Below are 15,921 nucleotides of genomic sequence, written 5' to 3' on the forward strand. Positions count from 1 at the left end.
AAATATCAGATTTGTTAAGACCATTGAGATCACTGATTAAAAAAGGTTCCATCTTCAATCGCAAAGGCCTTCCTCATAAGATCCATCCTCAGTGCAGTCTGTTTTGGTTTTCTCCAATAAACGGTATAGATGACTATTCCCAAAAAACATATTGATGTTTCCTATAACTGATGCACAATTTTGCTGAGTATAAGCATACTTTTAGGTGTGTTCTTCAATGGTCAGTTCCTTTCTTTTCTGCAGGTTAACTAAGTGAAGGCTTCGAGGAAAATCGTTTGAATCAATTTCCTTTGAAAATACAGGCAAGATGTTATTCCTGTTCTGTCGTTACAGTAATGCAATAAGCAGTGCTGTCTTGTTAAGAGCTCTGCGTGTTTTTATACCATTCTTCTGAATATATCTAGTCCAGATTAAAATTAGTAGAAAAAAACTTCAACGTCTAAAAATGGATCCAAATTTGACCTTGGGATCAAAATACCTTCTGGAACAAACAAAGTACGTTGCAGAGGGAGGTTCTGATCCAAAGAGAAAGTTGTATGGTCAAAGAGAGGGAAAAGAGGAAGAGGAAGAAGCAAGCTTATTTTGCTTAAAGGACAGTCCTCAGTATAAATTTGGATCTTATGGGAGTAATCTGGAGGTGTGCGGATGGGCAAAATCTAAACACTGAAAAGCGAACCACATAGAGACTTTATTTGCCAACTGCTCTCAAGACCTTTTCTTCTTTGTGTTGAGTTTCCTGTATTTGTATTGAAGGATTACATATGTAAGGCAGGATAAAAGAATGAATAAGGAATTTTGACTGTTAGCTTTTATTAATCATTGAGCAATGCAGTGTAATTTGTTCGAGTTACACTGTGATGTCCAAAGCACACGCACCCTTTGGTGATCGTTCTCTCAAGAGTGCCTGCTGGAGAAAGAGAAGTGTACTCACTGCAGCACATTATGGATTGTGTCATCTCCTTTTCCTTTAAGCCTATGTCTGTTTTCCTGATCACAGAGGTGACAGGAATTACATTTTTTGATGGGGAACTCATAGGACCCAGGGAACTCATCTATATTCAAGAACAATTTGACTGCCCTTTGTATCCAGTTAAGAAGTTAGAACTTATATATATGTGCACCTTTTTCTTTTGTGCTTTCTTTGGTCAGATGAAGAATGGATTAGAAATAAATTCTATGTATCTTTCCTTTAGATATAGATTATAGTTTTGTAAACTGACTTTCAAAGGAACTAAAGAAGCCTTAAAACTGAATGATGATTATGCTAAGAGCATTTCTGATACTCTTGGCGATAGTATCAAGTAAATATTTTTCATGTGTTTTATTTCCACTTTGCATTAATATTTTAAGATGTGATTGTCCTCTCTTGACCTAAGATTTTAATGTCTTTAATATCATAGCAAATGTATATAAATGTTTCAAGTAAAATCTTACATGAACTAGCCTGTATACTTTGAGTATATAGACAGGAAAAGTATAAAAAAAACCCAGAAAGTGAATTTAAAATTGCAAAACAATGTTAGGAAAACTTCTGTTGAAATGATTGCTTGTGAAGGCGAAAGAACAGTATTCTCAGTAACTAAGAATTATGAATGTTTCAATCAAAAAAAAAAAAGAACAGGTAAAAGAGTCCCCCGTTCAAATATGGCAGGGGGAACAAATATAGTAATAGGTGAAAGGGTACTACATATTTCATAGAAGGGGACATTGGAAAAGGTGCTTCATAATATGTCCAAAGCTCTTTGTGCTAGAAATTTGGGGTTTCTGATAAAGATGAAATGCAATTCAATTATTACTGAATTTTATGGTGAACTAGTATGGTAAGTCTCTTCTCATACTGAGAGTATGATGAGAAGAGACTTGGATGTTGCAGTGGTTGTCACAAACACAACTTCGGATTGATTTGTATGTACACTTCATGGTTAAGTTGCTCAAAAACTATCCTTGTGAGAGGATTATACACATTTGTTTGTTTTGTGGGTGCTAGTTATAAACATCCTGAAATATTTCTCTAGGTTTCTGTTTGTGGGTTTGTTTCATTAGGTTATTTTGTATATAACTTGTCATCTTTTTACCCAGTAAATTCTGCTCTTGTTTTAGCCTTAATGTCTTTTAAACTGGATGTCACAGTCCATAGGAATGAAATCCAGGTAGAAATGTATAGTTATATGTTTAAAAGAAAAAAGAAAGAGTCCAATGTATGTGTTTTAATGGAGGGAGGAGAACTTTGGGAGAGAAAGAGGAGAGAAAGCAGAAAACTTTGAAAGGAGCACAGTATTTGGAAAAAATATAAAGTCCATGAAAGTAAATTGTTTGCTCTTCCTGCCCATAGAAGTAAATCTAGAAAAATGTACAGACTTCAGTAGAATTATGCTAGATTTGCAACGCATTGAGTGAGAAAACCTGGTTCTCCTGTCTGGTAAATATTCTTTTTATGGCCCTTAGAAAAATAAAATATGTGTGTGTTTAGCATTGCACACAGTGAATATTTCCATTGAGGTCTGCATTCAGAAGAGTAAGCATGTGCCAATTTAAATAGACTGTGCTTGTCAGCAATTACTGACATAAAACTAAATTATTTTTTTTTAATTCTGCATCTGTTAAAGTTCTATATGAAAATAATTCCTGGGGATTAGGAAATTTTATGCTTTATTTCTTCTTTTAAATAATGTTTATGTCATTATGTCACCCAATTACTTATATTAGATACCCGTGTGCACTTTGTACAGTTTTTCTTCACAGCAGTTGCCATTACAATTTAAACAAAAATATTCTCCTCAGACAAACATCTTTTATCTAAGGCATTTTTAACAGGGAGGAGTTTCTTTTGGAAAAGAATAATTTTCGTGACAACAATTGTTGACCTTTTTTCTCTTTCTTTTTGTTTTGTGTTGTTCATTTAGTCTGGCTAAAATTACATACATATTCATGTATTTTAATAAGAACAAAGCATTACTCTTGGATATTTTCCATAAATTTGTTCTCATAAGCAATTTGATAGACATCTACTATAACTGTAATGGGGAAGTTTGCTGTAAATCAGTCTGCCAGGTTTAGAAAACTAGAATTTATTAACCCATTTCCCAAAGGCCCAACATTACCTATGAGATTAGAACAAAATTGTCACTGTTTTATGTTTTAGAGCAGGGGCATTTTATAATCAGAGTATATTGTCTAATTGTTTCAAAATTTATTGTGTTTTATTAAAGTGAAATCAATTTACCTCGTAGTATTAATTGTGCGTAACATTATGGACAGTCAAAAAGGCTGGAAAACACGGAGCACATTACAATTATGTTTTTCAACTGGGATTTTCTGCACTAACTCTGATCCACTGCTAGTACTAACTACATAAGAATAGTCGATATGCAGGCTAACCGTATGCTTTTGTATGGAAAGCTTCTAGCAGTAGTATCAATAAAGTGGTATCACTAATAAACTTTCCATTAATTGCTCAAGTATTACCACAAGATGAGATGCAGAGGCCGCAAACAGGATAACTTGTCACTCCAGCATGCTAGGCAGTATGTCAGGTTACGAGGCTAGCAGGATATATGAGCTAATGTATAAATCAGTTACACTCTGGGCATGAATGAAGTGTTAAATATGTTTGGGAGAATACTTAAAATTCAAAATGGAGAGTTACTTAGACTTTTTTCATTTATGTCCACAGAACTTTGCCTGTACCTGTTAACTCCTTGTGTTTCATTTTCTTTTCCATTGCTTTACCAAGATGAAACACAGAATAGATACACTTGTTTTAAGAATTGTAAAAATTTAATATGGCCGTCTTTTCAGGCTTTAGCTGGTAAAGCCAGATATTATCTTAGGATTTTTATAAATATGTAGGTACAGGAATATTTCAGTCCTCTGTTAAGGGAAAAGAAGTGAACATTAGAAGATTCAAAAAATGGTATGCATCTTTTAATCTTGCTACGCTTCACCAAATCTGATACTTTTATATACTACATAGATCTGCCCATATAATTCAGTTGAAGGACTGGAGCCTTCTCTTATAAAATTAAATAATTTTAAAATTTTATTCCCTATTTTGCACCTCACTTAACCTTAGCATTAGAACTTGATTAATTAATTTTAGGTTTTTTCTGCTCAGTTTCACTTTCTCATTCTCATGTATGCACAATTCATTGATACTGGTATTCATGGAATAACAGGGGAAAGGTTGCATAAAGACTAAAAGGCATTTTTAAAACAATTGTTTCAATAATGTTATGTAAATATACAGGTATCTTTAAAAATGTAAAGACTTTAATTGAGTTGACAGCATTCCTTCAACTAGATCTTCCACTGACACCTGCAGTATTCTCAGTACTCTGGAAAATGTTGGGGTGAATGTTTGTACACTCGGATACTTTGTATAAAATACAAATACTTCTTTCTTGACAAGAGTTCTGTGGGTGGCATAGTGAGCCTCAGTAAAGGCCAATTATAAAATCCCTTCCTGGCAAGGCTATTTTGAGTGGATCAGGAGTTCAAAATCAGGTGGGTTTTAATCAAACACACACTGCGGATTTAATGTTTCAACATTTTGATTTTGTGCACCGGTTTAGTCTGTGACTTTGAACACTTCTCATATATATAAGACTGTATGTGCAGACACAAATACATTTGCACAATTGTGCAAGAACCATTGCACAGTGGTTCTTGATAAAGAACCATTCTCTTAGAAATATCCTATTATAATACCCTCATTTCCTTCTGCTTTCAGAAACTTTGCAGACAATTTTTTAATTCTGAGTTAAAAAATAGTTTGCTGTATTTAGCCTCTGAATAAACATTTGAAATTAATATGAAGGACACATCAATTACATTCCTTAATACTGGGGGGTGGGCAGAAAAGGTTTCAGATTAATTGTAGCACACTGTAGATAAAAATATTCTGTACCAATGCTCTTGCAGGACTTCCTGAAGCTGTTATTGTCTTGACCAGAAATTATAGAACACTATTTGTAAAGGGTTTGTCTAATTAATTTATTTTTCTGTTGATTACTGAGTACAATTTTGTGAATAAATTATCAGGGTTTTTTACAGACTCTACCTTTATACTCATCATTAGCTACACTACTACCCAACTTTTTTTGAGGAAGAGACAAATACTTTCTTCCCAAGTGCTTTTTTCCCAGTGTTCGTTAAGCTGCACACACTGGAATGTTTTTACCTGCCACCTCCAGAAACCATAACATATGCAGAGAATGTATCTCTTTTCTTTGTTTCCACCTTTCAGCACAATGCTACAAGATAGCACTAATAGGAAGCAATTCCACCGCATTGACATTTTACATTCTTTTCTTTATTTTACTATGCTATGTCTTGATGTGATGCCCATCTAGCCACTTAGTTTTGAAGTTTTAGTTTCATTGTTGAACAATCATCACTTTAACCCAGTGCAAATAGTGAAACAAAAAAAACCTTAAATTTATTTGTCTGCATTAACTCTGAGATTTTCAGGCAGGAGCAACACTGCACAGGAAGATGCTCTGACGTGGTATGTCAATACCTTCCAGTCTGAACATATTAGCCTAAATCACTGTTTTTTTCCTACCTAAGTAGGAGATAAAGATTCCCCTTTTTAAAATAAGCAACTGCTCAGAGAAGTCAGAAAGGAAGTAGAAACCAGGAATTTCTAATTCCTCAACGGTCATGAAATGTGGCTGTCTGTACTATGAACTCATGTAAGACACTGTTGAACTTTACTCTTGTAGCAGATAGAATTTTGAGAAACAGAAAGTTACAGTACATGGACAGGAAGAGCAAAGTACAGAAAAGCCATGTCATTTGCCAAAGACACCTGAAACTAGTAATATAAAATCTTATTTTATCTTGAAGTTAGAATTATCCTGTAATTGTACCGCAACATTACTCTGAGGCCCCAAATGAAACCCTGTTGTGTAACTCCTATCTAATCCTGAAAAAAAATTGCAAACAAAATAACAATAAAGAAGACAAAATGCTTGTACTTTGGCTGCAAAAGTAAAGCCAAAATGTGAGAATATCTATCATGTTTTTTAAGCCCTCATTTTCATGTAAAGTTGATACTTAGGTTTAAAAGTACCCCATTTTTTGTAGCATCAGGCTGGCATGCACTCATTAAATTACTTTAGATATTCTAGTTTCCAATACAGTCTTCTGTATAGGTAAAATTGATAAAGTATACTTAGACTATAAATCATGATAAAATATAATGCTCCTAAAAATGTGTTAGCCCCAACCAGAGGCTGAGACATGGTGTAAGCTTCTTGGGCTGGTTTCCCATTGTGCCACCTGGTCTAGATTTTCCAGTGCCATAAAATAGCATGCAGAAGAAAGAGGGAATAAGTTCAGAGTTCTGCCATACCTTTTGAGGAAGCTTGGAGGACGAAGTGTGAAATTGATGAGGTTCCACAAACCATTATCTTATTCTTTAAAAGAATAAAAAAAGCAGGGAAGAATTGCATGGTGCTTCACCAACAAAAGTGTAGTTCATAATTGCTCAATACATAAATATGAGAAAGATTGCAGAGATAGTTAGTATTGTTATGCGTGTGCTAAGAGAAGAGACGATGTCAAAATGGTCTTTCCCTGAATAAGCCTTGGAGAAGTCCAGAAATCTCTGAGAACACATATTTTTGCACTGAGGCTAATTTGGACTCAACTGGCAATATAAATCCACCTTAACTGAAAAGGTAACTCTCTCTTATTTTGCTAGATGAGTGCAATTCGGAAACTAAATTTTGCTTGTCTCACTCTTGTACAGTTCAGCACAGACTGGCAACTCCTTGAGGAGGATGAGAAAGATTTTGTCTCAAAGGAAAAAAAGAAAAAAGAGGATAATAAAACAGAAAAGTAAAACCCCAAACTTAGGGAACATGTTTGTTAGGGTAAAGAACTTTTAATATTTCAGTGAACTGTACATCTGTTTTAAAGCTCTAGTATGATGAGAACTATCCTTTAGTTTCCTCTGGTTCTGTTCCAGCAAAATGAAGTAACTTCCTCTAGATAGAAATCCTAATTCTAAGCAAGCTATTTCTTGACCCCAGTAGGACCGGTATGGTTTTATGTACCTGTTTCAACTCATACTATTAAGAACTTTCCTGTGACTTCTGGATCTCAAATTAATTCCAGAATCGCACATCATCCAACTCAGTAAATTGAAATATTGTGAAACTGTACATTATTGTATCTGAAAAGAGTATTGGAGATCTTGATTCATGCTACTGGTACTTCACAGTCCGAGTATTATAACACATTTCATTTCTATCTTCCCATCTCTCTTGAGAGTCACCAGCAAATTGTCCAGAACTTCAGTTAGACTTCTTTTCTATTAGAGTTGTCACTAGCATAGCTCTTGAATTCTTTATAAGCTCTGGTGATGTGATCTAGAATAAAGGCCTGCTTTTGACCTTCAGGTGTTGGTATGGCCTTGCTCAAACTTACTTTTTGACCTTTCTGTCTCCTGGCATTCCATGCCCTTTCCTTGGATCATCAGCCAAGCTGACTTTACCAGTCTGCGCTTGTCACCTTAAAGTAATGGTTACAAGTGTATTGATGCAGTAATGACTTTACAGCCCAGCAAGCTCCACTTCATTAAATTGGTTGTAATTTGAACTCTGAAACAAGATAGCATCTGTGTAACTATATTTAAATAAATTAAGGTAAGAACTGCACTATTTAGTTAGTGATAGATTGCCTGTATTTATTTTTGTACCTTGTCCCAGGACATCGTATGCATAGTTAAAAAAATAAGGCATATACTATTATATAGTATGCACATTGACATGAAATTTAATGGTGTAATTAGCAACAGTATTTTCTGTGTTATTCATAAAAGCTTTTGCGGTATTTTACACTGCTTCCTAGTTTTTAGTATATTAGTAATCCTGTGATGTGGAGAGAAGTATTGTGATGGTAACTGTTTCGTTTCAGAAATGTCAGGACTTTATATATTCACAGTCTTAGTTCTGCATCGCTCTTCCTTCACAGCTTACAAATACTCATATATACTTGTATACATATGTATACATATACAAATATTTACAAATACTTTGGAAAAGTGAAGGAAAAGAAGCAGAAGTTTTGTAGCCTGCATTTAGTAACCTAATTTCAGTTTCTTTAAAATCACCATGAGTCTAGCATAATTCTAATGAAGTTCTGGTAGTATAACACTCAGAAAAGACCAAATTTAAGCACTAGGAACTGTGTGCATCAAGTGTATCTCTTCTGGAAAAGAAACATTTTTTTTTTATAAGTTCTTATGTGAAGTGTAAAAGGTATTCTTTTGTAATATTTGAGAGCTAATAATGGGTATTGCATGTTTAATGCAACAGAGTAGCTGTCCTGTTTTTTCTTTTTTTTTCTTTCTTTCTGCACATTCACCTCTTCTTGAACAGAAATAAAAGGTTCAAAGCTTGTCAGCATCAGTTTATAGATAGCTGTTTAAAAATAATGAGATATTGGGTATTGTAAGGCTCAGGGCTGTCTTGCCAGACTCATTTATTTCCATTCACCTTTTGTCAGAATTGCAGACAGAAGACATTCAATTAAAACTTGTCACCTGTTGCATGTGACCTAATTTGTATTTGTAGTGTCACAGATTAGGATACTTAGCTTCATATGGAACCATTAAAAATGTAAAGCAACGGTAGTACTCTTAAACATTTTATGCCACATTTTCTTCATGTGAACATCTTTGTTTATGGACCATTCTTCAATGGAAATCACTTGTGCTAAGAAATAATAGAATTTATTTACACAAAATCTCATTTGCATGGGAAAACTAAGTGGATTTTATGCATGTTCTTTTATGTTTTAATGCATAAATGACAGTGCACAAAAATTCAGCATGTAGATGATTAGTTCATGCAAAGTTAATGTTCCTTTCCAGAGAGGTTGAGTACTGAGCTGTGTAAGTAACACATTTATCAGTTCTTTTGTCAAACTGGAAAAAAAAAACCAACCAAAAAAACCCTTCTGGGCTTTAACCAAAGAAAATTTTTTTTCAGTTCCTTTGCCAAAACCCAGCCTTCTCATCCCCTCCTCCCAGGTAAAAAATGGATTTTCCAAAACGTAATTTACACTTGGTTGCCCAGAAACATTTTTAATTATTAAACATGATCAAAACCTGAAATGAAACATTGGTTTGAACCACTTGTTTTACAAAAGCAATATTTTTCTCTTTTGATTTTTCAACCTGGAGAAATTCACTAAATATTTGAATTGGCCCAATGCTACTTTTTTTTTTTTTAATAAGCTGTTTATTGCAAATCTTTGACAGAGAAACAGATAAATTAAGCAACTTATTCATAGTCACAGAGCAAGTTGGATATTAAAGTAATAAACACAGTTTTGTCTTTCAGTCCATCCCATGGGCAGGTTCCTGAACCTAAATTATTTTATAGGCACCTCTTGAGGACAGCGAATTTTATCCTATATTAGCAAATACTTTTTGGTACTGACTGAATGTAAAGCAGGAGGATGATTTTTAGACTTCCTGTTCTACACTAAATAGTGTATTTAATAGTGCAGATAGCTATCAGAAGACAAAACACTAAAGCCTTCCGCTGCTAATTGTTAATTCAGCTGTAGATCAGGAAAGCTTTAATATGAGTCATAGCTGTTATCTTCTTTGATGACTTAGGACTCTGTTTTCAAAATATTACTAGCCTAATGGATACATATTTTACATGTCTAGTTGAATTTTTACCTGCACGTGGTGTTATCCAAATGCTTTGTAAACTGATTTCAGAAGCTCTCTGGCATCCTTATAATTCAGCACATAAAACAAATATGCAGATCCAGAAGAAAAGATAGCTCATATTATCCTTTTTCTTCATGCTGTGTTATTTCCTGCATGTTTCTACTATATTGAGAGAGGTCTTTTGTGGTTTAAAGTGGAAGTATTTCTTCCACTACAAATCTTTCAGACTGTAGGATTAATGCATTGGCCTCACACTTCTCTAATCCCAAAGTATGGAGATTACTGAGTTGTCTAAAGAATTACTAGATGACCATGCATTCTTATCTCTAAATACATTTTGTCTGTGTTCATGGTGGAAAAATCAACTGATTTTCCCATTCTTTGTGAATAAATGCAAACCCCAGAGTTTGTAATATCCACCCAAGCTCACCCAGCAATCTTAAAAGTAAGCACCGTATGTTCAAGTGAACTGGAACACTCTTAGCAAGATGTTGTCCCAAAGGAGAACCACATCAGAACCTGCCATTAAAATTCCTTTTGCTCTTCCTAGTTTTGCTGTTAATCTGTTTTTTTGCTTCTGCTACTGATGTTCCACTAAAGCTTGGCAAGATGCAGTTATGTGGGTATCCATTCTTATTGGTCTCACTGTAAAATTTAAGTCAGTGCTGGGAATCTTACAGACGTCTGTAGAAAAAGGATTGTTACCCAGTTATGTATCTCAAAAATTGAGCTAGGAATAAATTTAGTATATATAGAGTGCTGTGTTAGAAGTGGAGCTTGGCAGAACAGCGTCAGTGTAGCATGTGTCTGCTTGCCATAAATCTGTCATGTCAGGGACGGACAGGGAACAGAATTTGAAATTTCCTTCAGAAGTTAAAATTGTGGGTTTGGTTCTGATCTCAAACCTGTTCTTTACTGAGGTACTGGAAGGAAGAGAGGAAGTTTTGATTTGTTCAGATATTAGTTCATATTGAAGTTAATTGGATTTATTTTTTTCAAAATAAAAAGCTAACCCAAATTACAGGTACTAAGCAATTTCTTATAGGCAGTCCTGGTATGGTAGGTCTTGATTTGAAGGATTGGACCAATGCCTTCCAAGTTAGCCTGGGGATTTCCTGTGGGTATAGAGCTCCATGGAAAGGACAAGAATGTTTGTGGGACAAGTGGGCAAATGAACACTGGAGACTTGTAGCTGAGGTGAGAAGGAGAGGATGGAAAACAGGAAGAAAGGTGGATTATAAAGGAGTAAATAGTATACTTTGGATATGGCTTGGATCTGTATGGAAAAAATAGGTGACGGTTAAATATGATTATCATACTGAGGACCTGAATTGCAAAAAGAATGCCATACAGGGGTAAGGGCAATCTTTTTGATTAGATAGCACCAGTCACAGTGGGGTGCCTGTCCCACACCAAGGGTTCAAGGCAGCGTGAGAAAAGGACTACAGAAAAGGAATAATAATTTGCGTTGGTTGGTGAGGGAAGAACAGATGAGGAAGTACAGAGGACATGAAGAGTTCAGGTTTGCCTATGTTAAGTTTGTTTAGATTGAAGTACCTGGTGGGTAGCTCATTGTGTACATCAGCTCTAGTCTTCAGTTATCTCTGTGCAAGACTATGTGGACACTTTCACTTTAGAGTAAGTGCCCAATATAATTTTGTTATGTGTTGGTAACCATTGATAGAAGTCATGGAAAGATTGTGTGAGGAACCTGGAGGTGAACCGTTTTTGTAGAAGTTTGTATAGTAACTATGAGGCTATTTTTTTCGTTAAGGCCACCTGGAGAAATTCTTATGTTGGATTAGTATGTATAATTGCCTTATTTTTAAAAAAGTAGTTATTGCATTGATTTACATAGTTTCCAGCTCTCCATATATTACAGTTCTAGTCTAATCCTTATCTTCTGAGCTTTGTAAATTATGTCAAAACGTGACTGCCCATCACTCCTGAGGAGGTGAGCTCGTGAGTTGTACTTGTCCTAAGGTGTAAAGTGAATGTGTTATACTTGAATGTTGAAATCGTATCATAACTGGTAGCAGGCCTGTTATTTCTATTTGTACCAAATAAGATACCCTGTGGTCATCCCTGTTTTTCTTGTTTGAGCTTTTGGTTTTGTTTTTCTGTTGAAGAATTTTGAAATGAAACTCAGTGTTGAGGAATGCAGAGAATCAACTTGCATGTCTTCAATGGGGCTTTGTTCAGTGACATTTATGGATGTTTTGACCCTAAAAACCTGTAATGATAATATGTACAGTGCAATTCATTCGGAGATGTGCCATGAATTTATGTAGGTGAGGTAGATATCTTTCTTTTCACTTCGTGGTTGAGGACTGATAGGGTGAGTGAATGGAGTTGCTGAAGACTCTGGCAAGCCACATGCACAGCAGAGTTAAAGCAGAGGTCTACTTAACTTCCCTCTCTACCATAGCTAGATGCCACAATATCCTCTTTAAGTCTGAGTACAGAGTATGTGTTGAATTACAGCAATTACCTCTGTGATCAAGATGTTAAGCCCCTTCTGCCCCAAATGAAGATCTTTTGTGAACAAAATTGTTTTTCTTTCTTCCTTTTGTTTTTCCAACAAAGAAGGCATCAGCTGTTACTGTCTTGAGAGCACATAAAAATATATTTATGTAATGAATTCTCTCATACAAGCTATAGGATTCACAAGGGAAAATGCATGCATATACACAGGAACCTATGGATTTCAGTTTGCTGCCTCCCCCCCCCAACTCAAGTTTTTATGGAATATCAGATGGGTATACTCTCTTAAGTGGTGTCTTGCATTGTGTTTACTTCTATAAAGACTCTTGGGAATTAGAATACCACTTAGGGTATGTTAGATTATCAGAAATTTATTCTAAAATAGCTACTTTGTAACGGTACTAGGAGCAAGGAAATCTTAGGAGCCAAAATGATGGTAAACTCCATATCAGTTTTAATGAAAGGTTTATAAACCTCTAATTTATGTTCTAAATTATGTTGGTATTATGTTATCAAAAATGTTTTTGAATTAGAATTAGTTATGTTATAGATTTAGGTAATTTTAAAATGTGTAATACTGTTACTCCCCAGTTACTCAGAATTATGATTTTTTCTTTTTGAAAAAGAAAGTAGCTATATTTATAGGTATAGCTATGTATGATAGGTGAGTACATGGATCTATGTATAATTTTGCTATTGTGACATTCATCTCTATTTCCTTCCATTGAGTATGTGAATGGCTTGAATGTGTATCTTGGCAAATGCAAAGGAGGTAAAAAAAATTGTTCATCTTGGTAGATTTATATTATTTTAATTTAAGCTTCAGTTCCATTACTTTTTGATTAAACATACTTCTATCTGATGCTATCCGTCTTTTATCACTATGAAATCTGCTCCCAAGCAGAAAGAAGGATGGCATCTGAATTATGCAGAAATCATTTTCTATCTATTTTTTCTTCAAATGCTGGGCAGTCTTTTTCATAATCCCACCAATATCACATGTGGCTTGTTCTAATCCTCTGCCTATTTCTGAATATTCAACTGTCAAACCATGGTCTTTTGTTACTTGTTTTTATGGCAGCATATTGTCCTGGATGTCATTTGCTTCAGGTGTAGCTCAAACTCCGATTCAAGGTTGGAACACACTGAATTATCATTAGCTCTGAAAAGCTTTTGACTATCAGTTTTTAAAGTGTTGCTGTAGTTCATGCATTTCTAAGTATAGCTTTAAAAACAAACAAAAAATAACCACGCTTCGGTGATTGAATCACTATGAATTTTATAAGATAGCTTAGACTACAAATAGGTCACAAGTTTGGTAGTGAAATAGGTAAATACCATATATAAGACTTGATTCATAATTATACACTGACCTATTTGGGTATGTGGTTGATTGGTTTTATTATTTATATGTGATTCGCAAAAACGTAATTAGTAACATACAGTGAGAAATGTACTTCTTGAGTTTGAGAGGGTGAAGTACACAGTCTTCTGCAGTAAACCAAATCAAATTTCACTATTAAATAGAGGTGATGATTACCCACTTTCCTGGTGAGCAAAAACTATTCAGCACTGCTGTATACAATTCACTGCATTATAGTTACAGACATTGCTTGTGTCCTTAAGCCAAGTACCTCCTGTGTTACTAACCTTTATAGATACCAACAGTCCGTCCGGGCAAATGAGAACCCCATGCACACAAAGCCTTCCTTGCTGCTAGAGGAGTACAGACGTGGACCTGTAAGCTGCCATCTTCCTTGGTTCAGCTAGTGAGTGTTCTGGTGTGTTAGTTTCATGCCTACTCATGGAGAGTAGGAGACAGAACAGGAAAACAACAACAACAAAAGACTGACAGATGTTTCCTGGTAACTGGACTGTGTTACCAGTGCAGGTTCATGAGCAGCACATAAACTCTGTGCTGTATTCTTCTTGCTGTGCACAGAAACTGTAACTTCTCTGGTGGTGGCTTCTCTGCTGTCCAGAAGCCAGTTCTGGAGGTATTTCCTGTGAGGGAGAGATCAGGGAGATAGGAAGTAGTAGAGTAGGGCACAATAATGGCAATAGAAAAGATGAATAGAGGGAGGAGAGCTAAAATAGACAATGAAAAGAAAAGTGAGAAAGTGAGCTGCACTTTATTACATCGCTCACAGGGATCATTGATACGTAATGCGTCCTTGCATTCTTGTCTAGTTAAATCCATGTCATCAGGGACAAATTTTGCACTTGGTATTACTTGTCCTGCTGCCCTGCATATGTGCCGAGTTTTTCAACTTCAGTGTTATGTTACTACTTGTTTATACTGACATTCATCCTGGTTGTCTGGAAATCTGCCTGGGTGACTCAGAAGGAAATAAAAATACTTCATTGTTTTATAGGATCTACCATCTTTTTTCCCCCCCTCCTTTTTTCATTTTGTCTATGAGAGCAGCCATAGCTTGTTTCAGGAAGGTAAACTCCTATATATCTATACAAAACAGGTAGCAGAATGCTTTATTGAAGCAATGAACAATATGGAGGTAGAACACAAATGTTAATTCATCATTGATGACATTAAATGAACAGCCATACAATTTCTTTCAAACCCTCATGAACAGTTTCAAGTCTTTAAGCCACATGTATGTTCTTATTTTACTAAGGATACTTACTTTGTATCCTCTGGCCATGTTAATCCATGTTAATTAAAAGCATTGGGTTTTGGTATCTAAACTTTATACAGCACTCATTGTTTCTAAAGTTCTAATTCTCTGTAATTCTCTACTCACAACGTTAGCCTTGTGTATCCATGGTGTTTATTACAGCTTTGAACTTCGGCTTCTGGCAAAGATGACTTAAGATCAGACTCTTACAAATGGAAAGTAAACTTGTTAGCTGTTTTTAATAATATGTAAAAATGAACAAATGGTTTTAAGTGAACAGGAGATTATGTTGTATACTTAGTCTTGCATGTGTGAAAATCTGAACAGCTTGCAAATACTTGTAGTGCTGCTTTCCCTTGCTTTCTAAAATTAATTTTTTGAAATGAACATGCATTTTAAATAAATATTGGAAGGCAGGAGATAGAAGATTGTAACCTGAAAGGCATCCTTATAATATATTTAATTACCTATTTGCTTATTTTTCCCAATGTAGGTGTCCGCCTAGACAGAGTACGCGGGGGTCGCCAGAAGTACAAGCGCAGAATAGATGCAGAGAATAGCCCATACCTGAACCCTCAGCTAGTTCAGCCAGCAAAAAAGCCATGTGAGTACACCAGATACACAAAATTTCTCTTTGAATACAAGGTATTGACTCCTAGTCCTGTTTGCTAAGCTCCTTCTGACTGGGACAAGGGTTTGGTCAGAAGATATTACCATGAACGCTATATCAATTTAGCTGTTAACGTATTTTGTTTTAAATATGCTCATCTTTCTCAAGTGAAGTTGAACAAAGAATATTTTTACAGGTGGAAGTGTATAAAAGCATGGTTTATGCAGTACAAATTTTACATTTACAGGTTATCTTTATTTTCAGTGGTACATAAAATGGTTCATACTGTGATCATTAGTTCATTGAAGCTTCTAGTTTCAGATTTCACAAGAAAGTGATTTTTGTAGTTTTCACTAACTAAATGAGTTTGACTGCTCAACCTCCCAATGAAAATACATTAAGAGCCTCATTAATTTATACCTATAGATTAATACACTACCTAGCATTAGATTAAAAGAGCAATATGCCACAGTAATAACAAGCATAGATTGGTAGTT

At 35.1% G+C, this 15,921-nt stretch overlaps 1 protein-coding gene across 12 annotated transcripts in view; it reads left to right on the plus strand.

Moving 5' to 3' along the window:
• Nucleotides 1-15,921, plus strand: part of ESRRG (estrogen related receptor gamma) — a 408,234-nt gene that overhangs the window by 339,091 nt on the left and 53,222 nt on the right. For all 12 annotated transcript variants that reach the window (XM_069800117.1, XM_069800125.1, XM_069800121.1 and 9 more), the window contains one exon: nucleotides 15,308-15,418. In XM_069800117.1, coding sequence (XP_069656218.1) covers nucleotides 15,308-15,418 — 111 coding nt within the window. The remainder of the gene's footprint in view (nucleotides 1-15,307; nucleotides 15,419-15,921) is intronic.

Source organism: Haliaeetus albicilla, chromosome 13, assembly GCF_947461875.1.
Source record: "Haliaeetus albicilla chromosome 13, bHalAlb1.1, whole genome shotgun sequence".
Taxonomy (NCBI): Eukaryota; Metazoa; Chordata; class Aves; order Accipitriformes; family Accipitridae; genus Haliaeetus; species Haliaeetus albicilla.